Source organism: Sminthopsis crassicaudata, chromosome 3 (assembly GCF_048593235.1).
Source record: "Sminthopsis crassicaudata isolate SCR6 chromosome 3, ASM4859323v1, whole genome shotgun sequence".
Lineage (NCBI taxonomy): Eukaryota > Metazoa > Chordata > Mammalia > Dasyuromorphia > Dasyuridae > Sminthopsis > Sminthopsis crassicaudata.
Window position 1 is genome coordinate 463,422,522 of NC_133619.1, and position 17,795 is coordinate 463,440,316.

Consider the following 17,795-nt stretch of genomic DNA (forward strand, 5'->3'; position numbering starts at 1 on the left):
CTTGTAATATTTTTTCTTTGGTTTGATGGTTCTGGACTTTGGCCACTATATTTCTTGGAGTTTTGATCTTAGGGTTCCTTTCAGTAGGCGATAGATGAATTCTTTCAATGTCTATTTTATCCTTTGTTTCTATAACTTCTAGGCAGTTCTCTTTGATAATTTCCTGGAGAATAGTGTCTAGGCTATTTTTTTCATTATATTTTTCAGGGAGTCCAATAATTCTCAGATTGTCTCTCCTACTTCTATTTTCCAGGTCTGTTATTTTCCCAAGAAGGTATTTGACATTTTTTTCCCATTGTTACTTTTTTTTTTTTTTTTTTTGGTTTTGCTTAACTGATTCTTGGTGTTTCCTTGAGTTATTCAATTCCATTCCTTCAATTCTGATTTTCAATGAATTATATTTTTACTCACTTTTTAAAATATTTTTCTAATTGAGTCCAATTGAGTTTTTAAGTGAGTTGTTTTGTTCTATGGAGTTTTTTTTCCTATTTTGCCAATTTTATTTTTTTTTTAATTTTTTTTATTTTATTTTATAATTATAACATTTTTTGACAGTACATATGCATGGGTAATTTTTTACAACATTATCCCTTGCACTTACTTCTATTCAGATTTTTTCCTTTCCTCCCCCAACCCCCTCCCCCAGATGGCAAGCAGTCCTATATATGTTAAATATATTACAGTATAATTTAGATACAATATATGTGTGTAGAACCGAATTTTTTGTTGCACATGAAGAATTGGATTCAGAAGGTAAAAATAACAGTTTACATTCATTTCCCAGTGTTCCTTTTCTGGATGTAGCTGGTTCTGTCCATCATTAATCAATTGGAATTGGATTAGCTCTTCTCTATGTTGAAGAAATCCACTTCCATCAGCATACATCCTCGTACAGTATCATTGTTGAAGTGTATAATGATCTTCTGGTTCTGCTCGTTTCACTCAGCATCAGTTGATGTAAGTCTCTCCAAGCCTCTCTGTATTTCTCCTGTTGGTCATTTCTTATAGAACAATAATATTCCATAACATTCATATACCATAGTTTACCCAACCATTCTCCAATTGATGGACATCCATTCATCTTCCAGCTTCTAGCCACTATGAAAAGGGCTTCCACAAACATTTTGGCACATACAGGACCCTTTCCCTTCTCTAGTAGTTCCTTGGGGTATAAGCCCAGTAGTAGTATGGCTGGGTCAAAGGGTATGCACATTTTGATAACTTTTTGGGCATAATTCCAGATTGCTCTCCAGAATGGTTGGATTCTTTCACAACTCCACCAACAATGCATCAGTGTCCCAGTTTTCCCACAGCCCCTCCAGCATTCATCGTTATTTGTTCCTGTCATCTTAGCCAATCTGACAGGTGTGTAATGATACCTCAGAGTTGTCTTAATTTGCATTTCTCTGATCAATAGTGATTTGGAACACTCTTTCATATGAGTGGAAATAGTTTTAATTTCATCATCTGAAAATTGTCTGTTCATATCCTTTGACCATTTATCAATTGGAGAATGGCTTGATTTCTTATAAATTAAAGTCAATTCTCTGTATATTTTGGAGATGAGGCCTTTATCAGAACCTTTAACTGTAAAAATTTTTTCCCAATTTGTTACTTCCCTTCTAATCTTGTTTGCATTAGTTTTGTTTGTGCAGAAACTTTTTAATTTGGTGTAATCAAAATGTTCTATTTTGTGATCAATAATGCTCTCTAGTTCTCCCTTGGACACAAACTCCTTCCTCCTCCACAAGTCTGAGAGGTAAACCATCCCATGTTCCTCCAATTTATTTATGATTTCGTTCTTTATGCCTAAATCTTGGACCCATTTTGATCTAATCTTAGTATGTGGTGTTAAATGTGGGTCCATGCCTAGTTTCTGCCATACTAATTTCCTGTTTTCCCAGCAGTTTTTGTCAAATAATGAATTCTTATCCCAAAATTTGGGATCTTTGGGTTTGTCAAAGATTAGATTGCTATTTTTATTCACTATCTTGTCCTGTGAACCTAACCTATGCCACTGATCAACTAGTCTATTTCTTAGCCAATACCAAATGGTTTTGGTGACTGTTGCTTTATAATATAGCTTTAAATCAGGTACACTTAGACCACCTTCCTCTGACTTTTTTTTCATTAGTTCCCTTGCAATTCTCGACCTTTTATTCTTCCATATGAATTTTGTTGTTATTTTTTCTAGGTCATTAAAATAGTTTCTTGGGAGACTGATTGGTATAGCACTAAATAAATAGATTAGTTTGGGGAGTATTGTCATCTTTATTATATTCGCTCGGCCTATCCAAGAACATTGAATGTCTTTCCAATTATTTAAATCTGACTTTATTTTTGTGGCAAGTGTTTTGTAATTTTGCTCATATAATTCCTGACTCTCCTTTGGTAGATATATTCCCAAATATTTTATACTATCGACTGTTATTTTGAATGGAATTTCTCTTTGTATCTCTTGCTGTTGGATTGTGTTGGTAATGTATAAAAATGCTGAGGATTTATGTGGATTTATTTTGTATCCTGCGACTTTGCTAAAATTCTGAATTATTTCTAAGCCAATTTTATTTTTTAAAGATCTATTTTCTTTTTCCAACAAACTAATTCTGTTTTTCAGGTATTTGAGTTCTTTATCCACTCTATCTTTAAATGAATGGTATGACTTATCCAGATTCTTTTGCCAAGCTTTCCTTTCCTTTTCCCATTTTTCTTCTAGCTCTCTTGTGAGAACCTTTTAAATTTCTTCTATGAGAGTTTTGCATGTTGAGGACCAGATTATATCCCCCTTTTGGGGGATTCATCTGGAGACAGTCTGTTTTTAGTCTCCTCAGGGTTTAAATTCTGTTCTCTATCCATATAAAAACTATCAATAGTTAGAGTCCTTTGTAATTTTGTGCTCATTTTGTCAGAGAAGAATCAAAGAAAACAAACTAACAAGAAAAACAAATGCAGTCTGCTTTTTTTGGGGGGGGGGTGTGGATGGTATTACCAAGTTTCCTCTACAGACTGCAAGGGGACAACACTAGCAGGATAGCAATGGCTGTGCTGCTTCTGTGCTCTGAAACTCTGAGGCTCTAAGAGCCTGCTGAGACACTCTAGGTGGGGTTGGCCAGATTCCAAGAGACCCTAGCTTTTGGGGGTTATAGTCTTTACCTCCTGTCTTAACAGCTTCTATGCTGACCCTGGCTTGCTGCCAAGACAAAATATCCACACTGTGGTAAAGTTCTTTCTGCAGAAACGGCAGATCACACATAGAGCTCTTTGCTATAGCCTGCTGCTTTGCTGTGTTATAGTCTGCGCTGAGTCACATACAGCCCTGGGTGGGCACAGCCAGATCCTGTTAGGCTCTTGTGTCCTTTAGAGTACCCTCTACCCTAGACTCTAATTTCTCTGCTGGTCCACTACTTTGCAACCAAAGCAAAGCAGTCAGGCTAAGGCTTACCTATTTAACCATTCCCTATGTAAATAGGTTTTCAGAAGTATGATCAGAATAAGTATTTCTCCCCAATTTAATGCCTTTGAGTCTATTCTTCCTCTGCACCTCATTTGTACAAGAATATTAATCTTTTTATCTAAAATTCTGCTGTACTCTTCCCTTTGTGTGAATTAGTCCAGCCATTCTCAAATTTGATTTAAGAATTATGCAATGATAGTAAATCTTGACCATATGGTGTACATTTCCCATGTAAAAAAATATAAACATTTTGTCCACGTTAAGTTCCTTGAAATTTATCTATATAATTCTAGTTGTGGTTCTAGTATGTTTAAATTGCTTTTTTCTTGTTTCTTGCAAAATTTTCTCTTTGATCTGGTGATTTTGAATTTTGGCAATAATATTCCTATGCATTTCCCACAAAGGATCACTTTGAGGTGCTGCTCGTGGATTTTTTTTTTTTAATTTCTACTTCCCTTTGTTAGGATTACAAGGTGATAACTCAGGTTATCTAAACAATTATCTAGCTCAGAGTTCATACCTTTAGGAGTTTACACCTTTAGACTTTTGAAAAGGAGTTTACACATTTAAAGGAGTTTTATACCTTTAAAAGGAGTTCTGAAAAGGAGTTTACACAACCTTTAAAAGGAGCAAGTTCATTGGTTGAAGGAATCCCCACAAGTGCCTGGGAGTTCTCACAATTCCATTCTCTTCAAGAATAAAAGAGGCAACATTGAACCTGGGGAGGAGTCTAGTTTGGGACAGAGTTGGGACAGCAGTATGGAAGGAGAGTGTCTAGACTGGGAGAAGAACAATACTTCCCTGGAGAACTTCAGGAAAGCTTAAGGAGATTCAGAGCCAGAATTCAAGAAGAAGAGGATTCAAGATTCTGCCTTTGCTCTGGCTGGAGGTCCCAAGAAACCTGCTCACAGAGGAAAACATTTTACAGAAAAGAGATCTCCTTCCAGAGAAGGATTATAACTTATAGACGACAGGACCATTACATTTTGGCGCCCAAAATGGAGCAGGGACTTATTCTGAGCCCTTCAGAGGAGCTAACCCGGACTTTTGCATTTCAATGTAATGTTCTGATTGTCTCTCAGTTGTAATTGTTATCACTCAAATGACTTTTGTATTATATTTCCCTTAAGATGAATCAATCAGACATGAACACAGTATTTTAGATTTGTCCCAAAAGCATTGTTTATTTAAAAAAAAAAAAAAAAAAAAGCAATGTTCAATTGTCTGGCTATGTATGTTACTATCTGGATGATACCCAGAGTTTCATTTCTGTAGCATGAAAATGTAACATTGGAGTGAGAAGCTCTGAATTCTAATGTTGGCTCTGGCCCTCAATTCTATTATATGTAAAATGAATGATTTGGAAAAGAGCAGTTTTCTTAACCTTTATTTGTTGCATGAAGTCTATTGGTAGTCTATTGATTTTTATGAAATCCCATCACTCCAGTTATTTTTAGGTGAATAATATAAAACACAGTGTGCTGCAAAAGAAACCAATTATATTGAAACCCAGTTATCAATGCATTTCAAAAGGTTATCAAGAGTACATGGATCAGATGAAATCTGCAATTGTTTTTAACTCTAACTTACACTATAATTTTATATATTTTCTTTCAGCAAAAGTTTTCTTAGGGTGACACTGAGATACCTTTCATAGATTGCACTTCACAATTCATAGGCTGTCTTTGAAGTTAAGTTTAGATTACTTTTCCTTAACTGCATTAACTTGTACTTGCTTCCAGGAAGCCCACCTGTGATCTTTCTGTTTTGTCAGATTGTTCTATAGTTTATAAATGCTGGATTGGAAAAAAAAAGCCTAGCTTTAATTTAATTTAATAAATTAATTTATTTTTTTGCTGAGGAAATTGGGATTAAGTGACTTGCCCAGGATCACATAGTTAGAAAGTTTTAAGTGTCTGAAACCAGACTTGAACTCAGGCCCTCCTTACTTCAGGGATGGTACTCCATTCACTGTACCAACTAGCCACCCCAAGCCTAGCTTTTCTCACCTCCTTCAACATATTACCATATCCTTAATTTTCTTTTTACCATTTAATTTGAATTCCATTTGTCCTTTAATACTACTACGGGGTTTCTTTTGAAAAGGTATTTTGTTTTTAACTTTAAATATATTCCTCATTCCCCAACTGATAAATGGTCAAAGGATATAAACAGACAATTTTCAGATGATGAAATTAAAGCCATCTATAGTATTAAAAATGCTCTAAATCACTCTTGCTTAGAGAAATGCAAATTAAACTAACTGTGAGGTACCACCTCACACGTTTTAGATTGCATGAGATGACAGGAAAAGAAAATGATAAATTTTGGAGAGGATATGAGAAAACTGGTATATTAATGCTGGTGAAATTGTGAAATGATTCAATTATTCTGGAGAGCAATTTGTAATTATGTCCAAAGGCTTATAAAATTATGCATATTCTTTGACTCAGTAGTGCCATAGCTGTGTATGTTTCCCAAAGAAATCTTAAATTTTATAACAAATTTGGTAGCAAAGAACTGAAAATGAGTTCATGCCCATAAATTGGAGAATAGCTGAACAAGTTGTGGTATATCAAGATAATAAAATATTAAAACATTAGGGATACAAATTCATTATTCGGAAAAAACTGTTGGGAAAACTGGAAATTAGTATGGCAGAAATTAGATATGGATCCACACTTAACAGCATATACCAAGATAAGATCAAAATGGGTCCATGATTTAGGCATAAAGAGGGAGATAATAAATAGATTAGAGGAACAGAGGATAATCTACCTCTCAGACTTGTGGAGGAGGAAGGAATTTATGACCAGAGGAGAACTAGAGATCATTATTGATCACAAAATAGAAGATTTTGATTACATCAAACTAAAAAGTTTCTGTACAAATAATACTAATGCAAACAAGATTAGAAGGGAAGTAACAAATTGGGAAAATATTTTTAAAAACAAAGGTTCTGACAAAGGTCTCATTTCCAAAATATATAGAGAACTGACCCTAATTTATAAGAAACCGAACCATTCTCCAATTGGTAAATGGTCAAAGGATATGAACAGACAATTCTCAGATGAAGAAATTGACACTATATACACTCATATGAAAGAGTGTTCCAAATCACTACTGATCAGAGAAATGCAAATTAAGACAACTCTGAGATACCACTACACACCTGTCAGATTGGCTAAGATGACAGGAACAAATAATGATGAATGTTGGAGGGGATGTGGGGAAACTGGGACACTAATACATTGCTAGTGGAGTTGCGAAAGAATCCAGCCATTCTGGAGAGCAATCTGGAATTATGCCCAAAAATTATCAAACTGTGCATACCCTTTGACCCAGCAGTGCTACTACTGGGCTTATATCCCAAAGAAATACTAAAGAGCGGAAAGAGACATATATGTGCCAAAATGTTTGTGGCAGCTCTTTTTGTTGTAGCTAGAAACTGAAAGATGAATGGATGTCCATCAGTTGGAGAATGGTTGGGTAAATTATGGTATATGAAGGTTATGGAATATTATTGCTCGGTAAGAAATGACCAGCAGGAGGAATACAGAGAGGCCTGGAGAGACTTAAATCAACTGATGCTGAGTGAAATGAGCAGAACCAGAAGATCACTGTACACTTCAACAACAATACTGTATGAGGATGTATTCTGATGGAAGTGGAAATCTTCAACATAAAGAAGATCCAACTCACTTCAGTTGATCAATGATGGACAGAAATAACTATACCCAGAGAAGGAACACTGGGAAGTGAATGTAAATTGTTAGCACTAATATCTGTCTGGCCAGGTTGCATGTACCTTTGGAATCTAATGTTTATTGTGCAACAAGAAAATGATATTCACACACATGTATTGTATCTAGGTTATATTGTAACACATGTAAAATGTATGGGATTGCCTGTCATCGGGGGGAGGGAATAGAGGGAGGGGGGGATAATTTGGAAAAATGAATACAAGGGATAATATTATTATATATATATATATATATATATATATATATATATAATAAAAATTATTAATTAAAAAAATAAAAATAAAAATATTATTGTTCTGTAAAAATAATGGACAAGATGATTTTAGAAAGGCCTGCAAAGATTTATACAAACGCATGCTAAGCTAAACCAGCAGAACTAGGAATACATTGTACAATACATTGTAATAACAAGAATGTGTGATGATCAACTATGAAAAAAAAAAAAAGTTCTTCTTAGTGGTTCAGTAATCCAAAGCAATTCCAGTTGACTTTGGACAGAAAATGCCATCTGCATTCAGAGAAAAAAGAACTTAAGAGACTAAATGTAAATCAACACATGCTACATTCACTTCTTTTTTTCTGGTGGTTATTATTATTATTATTATTATTATTATTATTATTATTATTATTATTATTATTTTTATCTCTCTAATGGTGTTTCCATTTTGCTATGATTTTTCTCTCCCAACATGATTCATAAAATAATGTATATTAAAATAAATAAATTTTCTTTATAAACATTTACTCCTATTCTGAAGTTTGATCTTTGATGTGTTACAAGCAGTCTCTCAGATAGGCAGCAAAACAATGTAAAATTACAGACCTCAAAGTGAACTCAGAAGGAAATTGTCATTAGTCTACCCCTATGTACTAGATCAACACTAAAATTAAAACACTCCTAGAAAAGTGGCTCTATATTTTTCTGGTTAATATGTCAAGTTTTGTGGTTTCATAAGTGTAGGAGTGTGGGAAAACAAAGCACAAAGTGATGAAGTATAGAACATTAATCTATTTTTTAATTACATTAAGATAACCATTGGTGGTGTTTTAACATGAAAATGTCTCGCCCTCCACTCTCTATTCTCCAAACTGGCCTGCTGGGTCTGAAATAGATTGTTTCTTTTGGAGTGATTAAGGCAAAAAAACATCTATTATAATAAAGATGGTTTGTTATTTAAATCTCTAAGAATGTTAAAGAAATATCAAAACTCACATCTAAATAATATAAAATCTATGACATGACTATCAAAAATGGTAAAATATGATATTTTGGAAAGATAACTGAATTCAATGGCTCACATGTTGCTTTAACTTCTTTTCTATCTTCTGTGCATGAACAACAATAAGATATGATTATTTTTATGAGTAGAGGAACACTTTAAAAATCTCCAAACTAAATAATCATCACCCACAACAATAGAGTCTGCTTCCATGGAAACATAACAGGAAAACAATGAAAACCAGTAAAGGTTAGCTCAGAATATAAGGAGATGAAGCTCATTTTCTTCACAAACTGAGTTGGAATAAACCCCAATCTAATAATTCCCAAAGCCTAAATTTGAACATAAAAACCATGAAATGACAATGATGTAATGACTGAATTTATGCATAAGCATATTGAAGCTGAGTAAGTAGCAAAAAAGATTGTTTAGTGTGTTAAGCAATTCCTATAGGAAGTTTTCATTTTATTTTCTTGCTTTTGATATTACTTGAATGACCCTCCTGACTCTACAGAAATAGTCCAGTGAAGTGAATGATTTTAGGAACAGCCTATAAAACTGTTTTGTCATAAATATTATTTTTAAAGTAAATTATTTAGATCTGCTTTAAATTTTCTTTAGTATGGATGATATAGTTATTTTGGTATTTGTAGATTATATCTCTGACATTGGAATATCCTTACTATATCTAGATAATGCAAATACACCAGATGAAAACTCTGTGTTACATTGTTAAAATAGTAAAAATCTCAGCACAGTAGAACCATCTCTATAAGCATCAAAATATATGAAGAAGATATAGCCAGTTAGGCAAGAAGAAGAATGAAGGAACAATGTTCTGGAAATTTCTAGGTAGCAGATAGTACGTAGCAGAAAGAGAAGATTAGCTATGTTAAATGTTGCAGAGAGATCAAGAGAGATGAACACAGGGGAAAGGCTATTAGAATTAGCTATTCATTATTAGAAAGGTTAACAGAGCTTGCAGACCTAAAGCAGTATTGTAAATCCTCAAAATCCATTTGATACATGGTGACCAAGGAGAAAAAAAGGTCACTGTAACAAGTTAGCTAAGGAAATGTCAAAAATAATTTAATTCCAAAACTCATTGTCAAACAAATATACAAATTATAAGTTACTTCAGACAGGATTCCTTACTTTATAAGTGCCTTGGAGAAAAACTTGAAAGTACTCTGGGACAAACTGTGATTATATAAATGTTTTATGCCATATTTTGTAATAAATTCAAAATTTTAATTTATTGACATGCAAACAAAATATTAGGTTTATACCATAATAGGCTGAGAAGAGAAGCTTTTCATATTTTTCATAGTAATTAGTAGGGGATGAACTCTTACCTAGTCAATGGATAGAATAAATTACTAAAGATAAAATAAACTATTTTGAATAACTGAAACTGAAAAAAAAAACATTTAATATAAACTAATAAATCTAGAATAAAAGAATGGGATAGAAATAATCACTATGTTAATTTTTTGCAAGGACATGGTATTTATACTGCATAGATAACAACTAGAAATGCAGAATATCAAAAACTATTGCTTGATTGGGAATATGATCCCTATATTTCTCAAAAAAAAAACAAAAACAAAAACAAAACAAAACTGTTCACAATCACATAAAGGAATGTTCTAAATCCATAATGATGAAGTCAATATCAAACTACTTTATATACAGGAAATTTGAAAAGATAATCATAGGTATTAATAGTCAATGTTGGTAGTGTTGTACAAAGAAACTGGCACTAATGCCTTATTGGTAGAACTGCAAATTATTCCAGCCATTCTGAAATTTGATTTAAGAATTATGCAATGATAGTGACTAAAATGTCTATAAAATTACATGTAGATATTCCAAAACTCAACATATTCTTTCAATGAAGTCAGTAACAAAGAAAAATTCTCCATATGCACTAAAATATTCATACCATACTTTTTCATGTTTAGGTGATATTTATTTCATCTTGTTTGTGGAGAATTTTGGAATGCTCAGTGTTTCCTGGCTTATTCCTTTCTTCTCAGAATTCTCCCCTATTATTTCTTTCTTTTTTTTTTAATTTTAGCTTTTTATTTACAAGACATATGCATGGGTAATTTTTTCAGGATTGACTGTTGCAAAACTTTTTGTTCCAGATTTTCCCCTCCTTCCCTTCACTCCCTCCCCCACATGGCAGATAGATCAATACATATTAAATATGTTAAAGTATATGTTAAATAAAATATATGTATACATGTCCATACAGTTATTTTGATGCACAAGAAGAATTGGACTTTGAAATAGTGTACAATTAACCTGTGAAAGAAATAAAAAATGTAGGCAGACAAAAATAGAGGGACTGGGAATTCTATGTAGTGGTTCACACTTATTTCCCTGAGTTCTTTTGCTGAGTGTAGCTGGTTCAATTCATTACTGTTCTATTGGAACTGATTTGTTTCATCTCATTGTTGAAGATCATACCACACTTTTTTGAGGGAGAAAAAAAATAAAATCTTAATATATTTCCAACAATTGGTGAATAGCAAAATAAAATAAGATGCATTAATATACTTGAGTATATTATGATGGTCATAATGAATACATAAAAGTATGGAAAGCAATATAATGTATATGAAGTATGAAAAGTAGGATTAGGAAAATGTATAAGATGATTATAAAAGTATAAATACTAAAAGCTACATAACAATAAAAACTAAATATTGTAAACTTATAAAGATTAAACTTAGTTCCAAAAAAAGGTATGAGAGGACATCTCATCCATTCCTTTGTCAAGGCCTAGGTATATGGATGTAGAACATTGCATATAACAATATAAAAAAAACTATTTTAAAAAAGTATCATTGGAGTGACCAATTCCAGTATGATAATTTTTGAAACTAGATCACAAAATTTGAGGATGTTAATAAGAGAGGTAGGGGAAATGATCACAGCTTTTTCTAGTGAAATCTGGTTTTGCTATTTACTACCTGTTTATGCTGTTTTTTCCTTAAAAACTGAATTAAACTAAATTTCATTGTATGTCAAGGAAGAAAGATTTCTTAGAAATGGAAAAGTTCTTATTTGCATATGACATTGGATCAACTATCTTAAATCATTAAAGACTAAGAAGCCTCATAAATGAGATTCATAACCACTCACACTCAGAAGTTTCCACAGAGAAAAAAAAAAGAAATAAAGAACCCCCCAACCCCCCCCAAAATAGGAAAATGTCAAATGTCTTATTTTTTCTAGATAATAATATGCGGTTGGTTTGATGGATCCCCTAAGTTTGACATATATCTTGGTATTTTGACACATATTCCAGGATTTAGCTTTTTGCAAATTAACTGTAGCTCAGAGAAAATTGTTTCCCTATTTCTTAGAGATATAATGAAGTTTGAAGGATGAGCATAATTACATTATTTTTCTTTGTGTAACTCATTCCACCAAGTATACATAAATTTGACATTAATGCTAGATTTGTGTATGCTAATAGGTAGTAAAACTAAATAGTAATGCTATTGCAATAAATAATATAACAAATATGTATTTATCTTTGTGTGTATGTGTACACATACATGTAATCTCAAGACCAAATGTTATTTTGAAATACGTAAGAAATGATACTCATTTATAAGATGGCATTTACCTGATTTCCTCCCATACCATGACAGTTGAACATGCCCACTTTTTCATTATCTTTGCGGCCCATGTTGTCTAAACACTGGTTGGTTTCAACATTTCTTATCTAGAGAAAAGAAAAAGTTTTGGAAACCAATGAAATCAAGCTCTAAAGTTTATTTTTGTGAACAAGAGTACTGTACTTAAAATAAGGAAGACCTACATACAAATCTAACTTTGACACTCAGTAACTCTGTAATCTGTTTCCTCATGTGTAAAATGAAGTAATAATAACATGTATACCATATTGTTTGTGGGACATTTTATGGATAAACTATGTGATATTTTGAGCACTACAGAAATTTAATAAGCCTATATTGCCTTATATGATATCTTTCTTAAGCCTGTAGAAAATCATTATCATAATAATATGGGCAGTTAGGGGAGATGATATCTAATTTGTCCACCAGATGGCAATCTACTCAAGCCAACTTTGTGCATTTTCCAGAAAGGATCTCTTACATTTACAAGAGAATCCTCTACAATACCATCGGGAGGTATAAAAAGTAAAGGTGACTAGTTTAATGATCACTGGTCTGATTCTTACTTTGTTTACAGGAAGATATTGAATATAATTTAAAACATTAAGGAAATACATGGTTTCCTATATATCTTCTATCTGAAATTTCTTCTCTCTTATATATTCTTCTATGATTTCCCCAGTTAAGGCATTTCTACCGGCTATTGGTCTGTTCACCAGAAATTGAGTGAGCTAGTTTCCCCAGATGGATATTTCTTCCAGCACTTGATATTTTGGGTTTTCTTTTTTTTTTTATTTTTTTAAATTTTTTATTTATTTATTTATTATTTTTGCAAGACCCTAAACTGGAAGAATAAGGAATTTACTTTCTATTTTTCTATTTGGATTTCTAAGTCATTATCCAATTTCTAGATCAATATTCAATGTACCTTAGCACACATCTATTTATAATATTTAAAAATAAGCACAGATTTTTAAAATAAAATTTGTAGAAACTTGTAATTGTGGAAAATGGTTAAAACTTGATGACTATACAGGATTTATCATTAGAACATAGAAGCTATTTGGCTAAAAGTGCTTAATAAAGATAGTTTACTCATTCTCACAATTAAAATGAAAATAGAATATAAAAATTCAGGTCTTCTTATTTCAGTAGTGACATGCTAATTTTCTAGTGATTATTTTCTCTCTTTAAATGCACTCTTAAAAATACAGATATTCATCACACTAGGCTTTCAGATGAATCCATTATGTATTTATTCATTTTTAATTTTATTTTTAACTTATGGAAGAAAATATACATTTTCATAATATAGTGCAATAAAATAGATGATTATACATGAAACTTCAAATCTACTAAGAACAACTAGAATTCATTTCAAATATATAATAAAATTATTGTGTAAAATGCTTTCTTTTACTTACCTCCTCCCATCCTAAATATAGCTATTATTAGATACAAATAAGTACCAAAATCTATATGTATATACATTATTGTATACATAATTCTATTTGTCATCTTTCTATGGATGCAAATAATATATTTCTTTATCTGTCCTTTATAGTTAATTTGGGTATTTGCAAAAGACAGAATAACTTATTTGTTCAAAGTTGTTCTTAAAAGAATATTACTTTTAGTATACATAGTGTTCTCTTGGTCCTGCTCCTTTTGCTCTTTATTATTTCATGCAAGTATTTCCATAGTCTTCTAAAATCATCAAGTGCATAATTCCTTATAGCAAAATAATATTCCATCAATATCATATATCATACCTTGTTCAGCCATTTTGCAAATGATAAGCTTCTTTGTGCTTTATTTCTGGTGCTTTATCACCATAACGAGAGCTGCTTTAGATCAACTTGTGGTACTACTGGGTCAGGAGGTATAGGTAATTTAATAGTGCTTTGGACATAGTTCCAGATTGCTCTTCAAAATGGTTGGACTATTTTACAATTAATCAAAAAGTGAATCAGTTTCTCCACTTTTCTAATTACTCACCAGCATTTATCACTTTCTTATATCATTTTAGCCAGTGCCATAGGTTTAAAATTAAAACTCAATGTTGTTTTAACCTGTATTTCCCTAATAATAATGATTTATAGCATTTTATGTGACAATTTAGATTTATTTATTGGTAAACTGCTTATTGGTCAAATTGCCTTTGACCATTTATCACCTGGGGGATGTCATAATTTTATAGATTTGACAAAGATCTAATTACTTGCTATGAATTTCCTGCCATCTTATTTTTACTAATTATTTTTCTTCTCTGCTTGTCTTTTTATCTTATCCTTGTTACCTTGTATTTTCTTCTTACAATCTTATTTCCCAATTTGCCCATCCCTTTAAAATTCCATCCCTTATCTTCACTTCTACCCAACTAATCCTACAAAATCTGGCCTTTCAAAAGTTCCTCCCATGTCCCATCTTTTTTAAACTGCCTTAGTAATGGTAGCAGTTTTAAGGATGCTAATGATCTTTTCATATACCATAAGCTTACACTTTATCAGTGCCTTATAGTCTTTAATGATTTCCTTATATTCCTTTTGGATCTTTTATATCAAATTTCCCATTGAGTTTCATTTTTTGGGCAAATATTTGAAAAATATTTCAGTTAATCAAATATCCATTTTTTCCCACTCAGGTTTATATTCAACTTGCTGGGTAAGTTATTCTTTGATTAAAACTCCAACTTCTTTGGTTTGCTCTTTGAAATATAGTGTTATAAGATCTATATGGTCTTTTAGTATAGAAGCTGCTAAGTGCTGTGAAATCTGATTGTCCTTCCATAATACTCATTTATTTTTTCTTCTTGTTTGCAATATATTGTCTTTAACTTATAACTTATAACTCTTTAACTCTTTAATTTTGAAACTTGCCTCTGAAATTACTGTAAGTTTTTATCCTTGGTGATTAATGGGTTCTTTCCATTTCTCTTTTACTATGTTGCATTTATTTTTGACAAATATATAGTAAGAGACTATATTATGTAACCATACTAAAATCCAGAATGATGGTAGCAAACAAATCTTGTGAGAAGGATGCTGCCTGTCAGATTGTTTTCAAATGCAATGTGGGGATATGATGTATAATTTGATCATTTTCAGCAAAACACAAAATTAGTTAACAGTTTTTTCTTGATAATCCCTAATGGAGCTAACTTGAATTTTTTTTTTTTTTGATTATATAGTTGGGCACTTGAGTACTGCTCACTATTCTTATTAGATTTTTTTCTGGATATACTCATAGCACTCAAAGATGGTCAGAAATAAAATTAAACAGATCACATTTATATTCTTTTATATAACTTTTTTTTAACCGAAAGTCCTATTAAGAACTCAGTGTGTCAAACTGGCATATCAATTATTGCTTTTGCTCTTGTCAATACATGAATTGGTCAATAATAAAGATAACTTAATGGATAACCAGAAATAAGAAAAGGTAAAAAAAAAAACTATTGTGATAATATAAAAGCACATTTTATTTAAAAATCCTGTTACTCTCTACAACATATTCTAAAGATTAACATCTGATAAGAAAAAAAAACACACAACTAAACAAACAAACGTACTATGTTATTCAGTGCCCATCTATACTTTTCACTTAGTTTAGAGCCAATCTCTAGGCAATTGAAATATTTTTAGAAATAAATCATTGGTACAGGCAAATTGCATCCATTATATGAAACAATATCATTTCAAAAGCTTCAAAATGTTATTAGTCCACAGCATATGTTATGCTATGTAAAGAAGGCTACACTCATCTCAATAGCTAACTGATGACATATATAGGATCAAGTTATGTTACCTTGCTTCTGCATTTGCCACCATTGCTTACCTTTATGACTACTTCTTTCTGACTATAAATTTCTATGAATTCTATTCTTGTAAGAATGGTTGAATATCCATTCTTCTTTCTTTTGTACTATTGGCTTTCTTGTTCAGTATCTATAAATATTTTTTTAATGCCATTATTATTATATCACAAATATAATGAGAACTACAACAGAAGCAAGAAACTTGTACCTTCCATCAAGTTATGTATAGGATTTTTTTGTAATATGGGATGTAATTTTTAAAATGACTTGAAAGCTGATTATAAAACAAATGTAATTTGGATTTTTATATCTTTAACACTCAAGTTTTCATTCTTTCTGTTCTCTCTGGAAATGTCTTTATAGAATAGGCATAAGTTTCTTAAGGGAAGAGGGTTGTTTTCATTGTCTTTTCATCTATTTTAGTGACTATACAAAATCACACATATATATGTAAACAAATAAATATGTGATTGAGTATACACATGCCACATATGTTTTTGTATATAAACATATTTGGAAATACTAAGAAAAGCATATGTGTATATATATATGTATATATATGCATATATGTTTTGCATATTCCTATCGTGTGTGCATATATGATGTATGTATACAAACTCTGATTTCACTGCTTTGGAGAACTGTTGATGAAGAAATTTTCTCTCCTAATGCAGGTTTGTAATTTAAAGTTGTGGAGAATTACTTGGGACATTAAGAAGTTAAATGACTTGCCTATAGTTACAGTATCATAACGTCTTGAATCCAGGTCTTTTTTTTTTTTTTTTTTTTTTTTTAACTTTGGCTCTCTAGATGTTAATTCAAACCATTAGTCTTATCATAAAAACTTTAAAAATATTTAGTTATGTATTTTGGATCCCGATTTGCTAAAACTTCAACTAAAAGGCTAGTTTAATAAAGAATTTAGTTACAAAGCAAAATTTCATCATGTCATTATGATTCACTTATTGAGTTTAAAAGGCATGTGCTTCATTAGTCTAATTCCAGTTTTTAACTTAAGGTAAATGCATAACTTTTCAGATCACATTTATAACTACATGTAATCTATAGGAAGGATAAAATAATATTTCAATTATTTTTGAAGATATAAGCAAATAGAGGTGCTAGTGTTTGATAACAATGATATTAATCTTTGATGGGATGTTACAAAAAAGAGCAAAACATCTGAAAGAATTGATTTCTATTGTTTTTCCCCAACACCACAGCAAAAAATTTATAAATAGTGCTTGTCAAAGCAATACTGTAATATATTTATTTATCAATATCAAATCAAATCAAGTCATATTTGAAAATAATCACATGTGACTAGAAAATATTTGGGAGGAAAACTCTTAATTGTTATTGGGAATTGAGAAAGGCATGAGCTTAGAGTTTAAAAAAAACACAGATGGCAAGTCACTTGGGTATTTGATGGAATATAGGCTCAGATAGTTTAAATGGAAATACAAATATAGGAAGAAAAATAACTTTTTTTTCATTTATCACAGTTTAATTGCAGGCATAAAAAAGATGATGTTTTGTTAATAATAGTGCTGTTATTATAGTGCTATTGTCAGTTGTTAAATCTAAGCTCATTAACTAAATGGCTTTCTTTATGTATATGCAAATGCCTTCATTCTTTACAAAAAAAGGGTGGTTTACTTTTGTGTTTTCCTATTTTCATGGAAATAGTTATGAGTGTATAAGTGGGTTAGTTTGAGGACACATTTTTAAAAAATGGAAAACTATAGAACAACAGCATAGCATAATTTAGGACAAAAATTCTCTACATTAAAGAAATATTAGGAACTTTATAAATAATATACTAAAAATTCATAAAGTCCTTGTGGTTTCCCTTCAAAAATTTTCTAGATGCAACTTCAGTTT

The 17,795-nt window shown here is 31.4% G+C and overlaps 1 protein-coding gene across 3 annotated transcripts in view; it reads right to left on the bottom strand.

Moving 5' to 3' along the window:
• Positions 1–17,795, bottom strand: part of GALNT13 (polypeptide N-acetylgalactosaminyltransferase 13) — a 644,946-nt gene that overhangs the window by 125,312 nt on the left and 501,839 nt on the right. For all 3 annotated transcript variants that reach the window (XM_074303430.1, XM_074303431.1, XM_074303428.1), the window contains exon 10: positions 12,082–12,180. In XM_074303430.1, the coding sequence (XP_074159531.1) occupies positions 12,082–12,180 (99 nt within the window). The remainder of the gene's footprint in view (positions 1–12,081; positions 12,181–17,795) is intronic.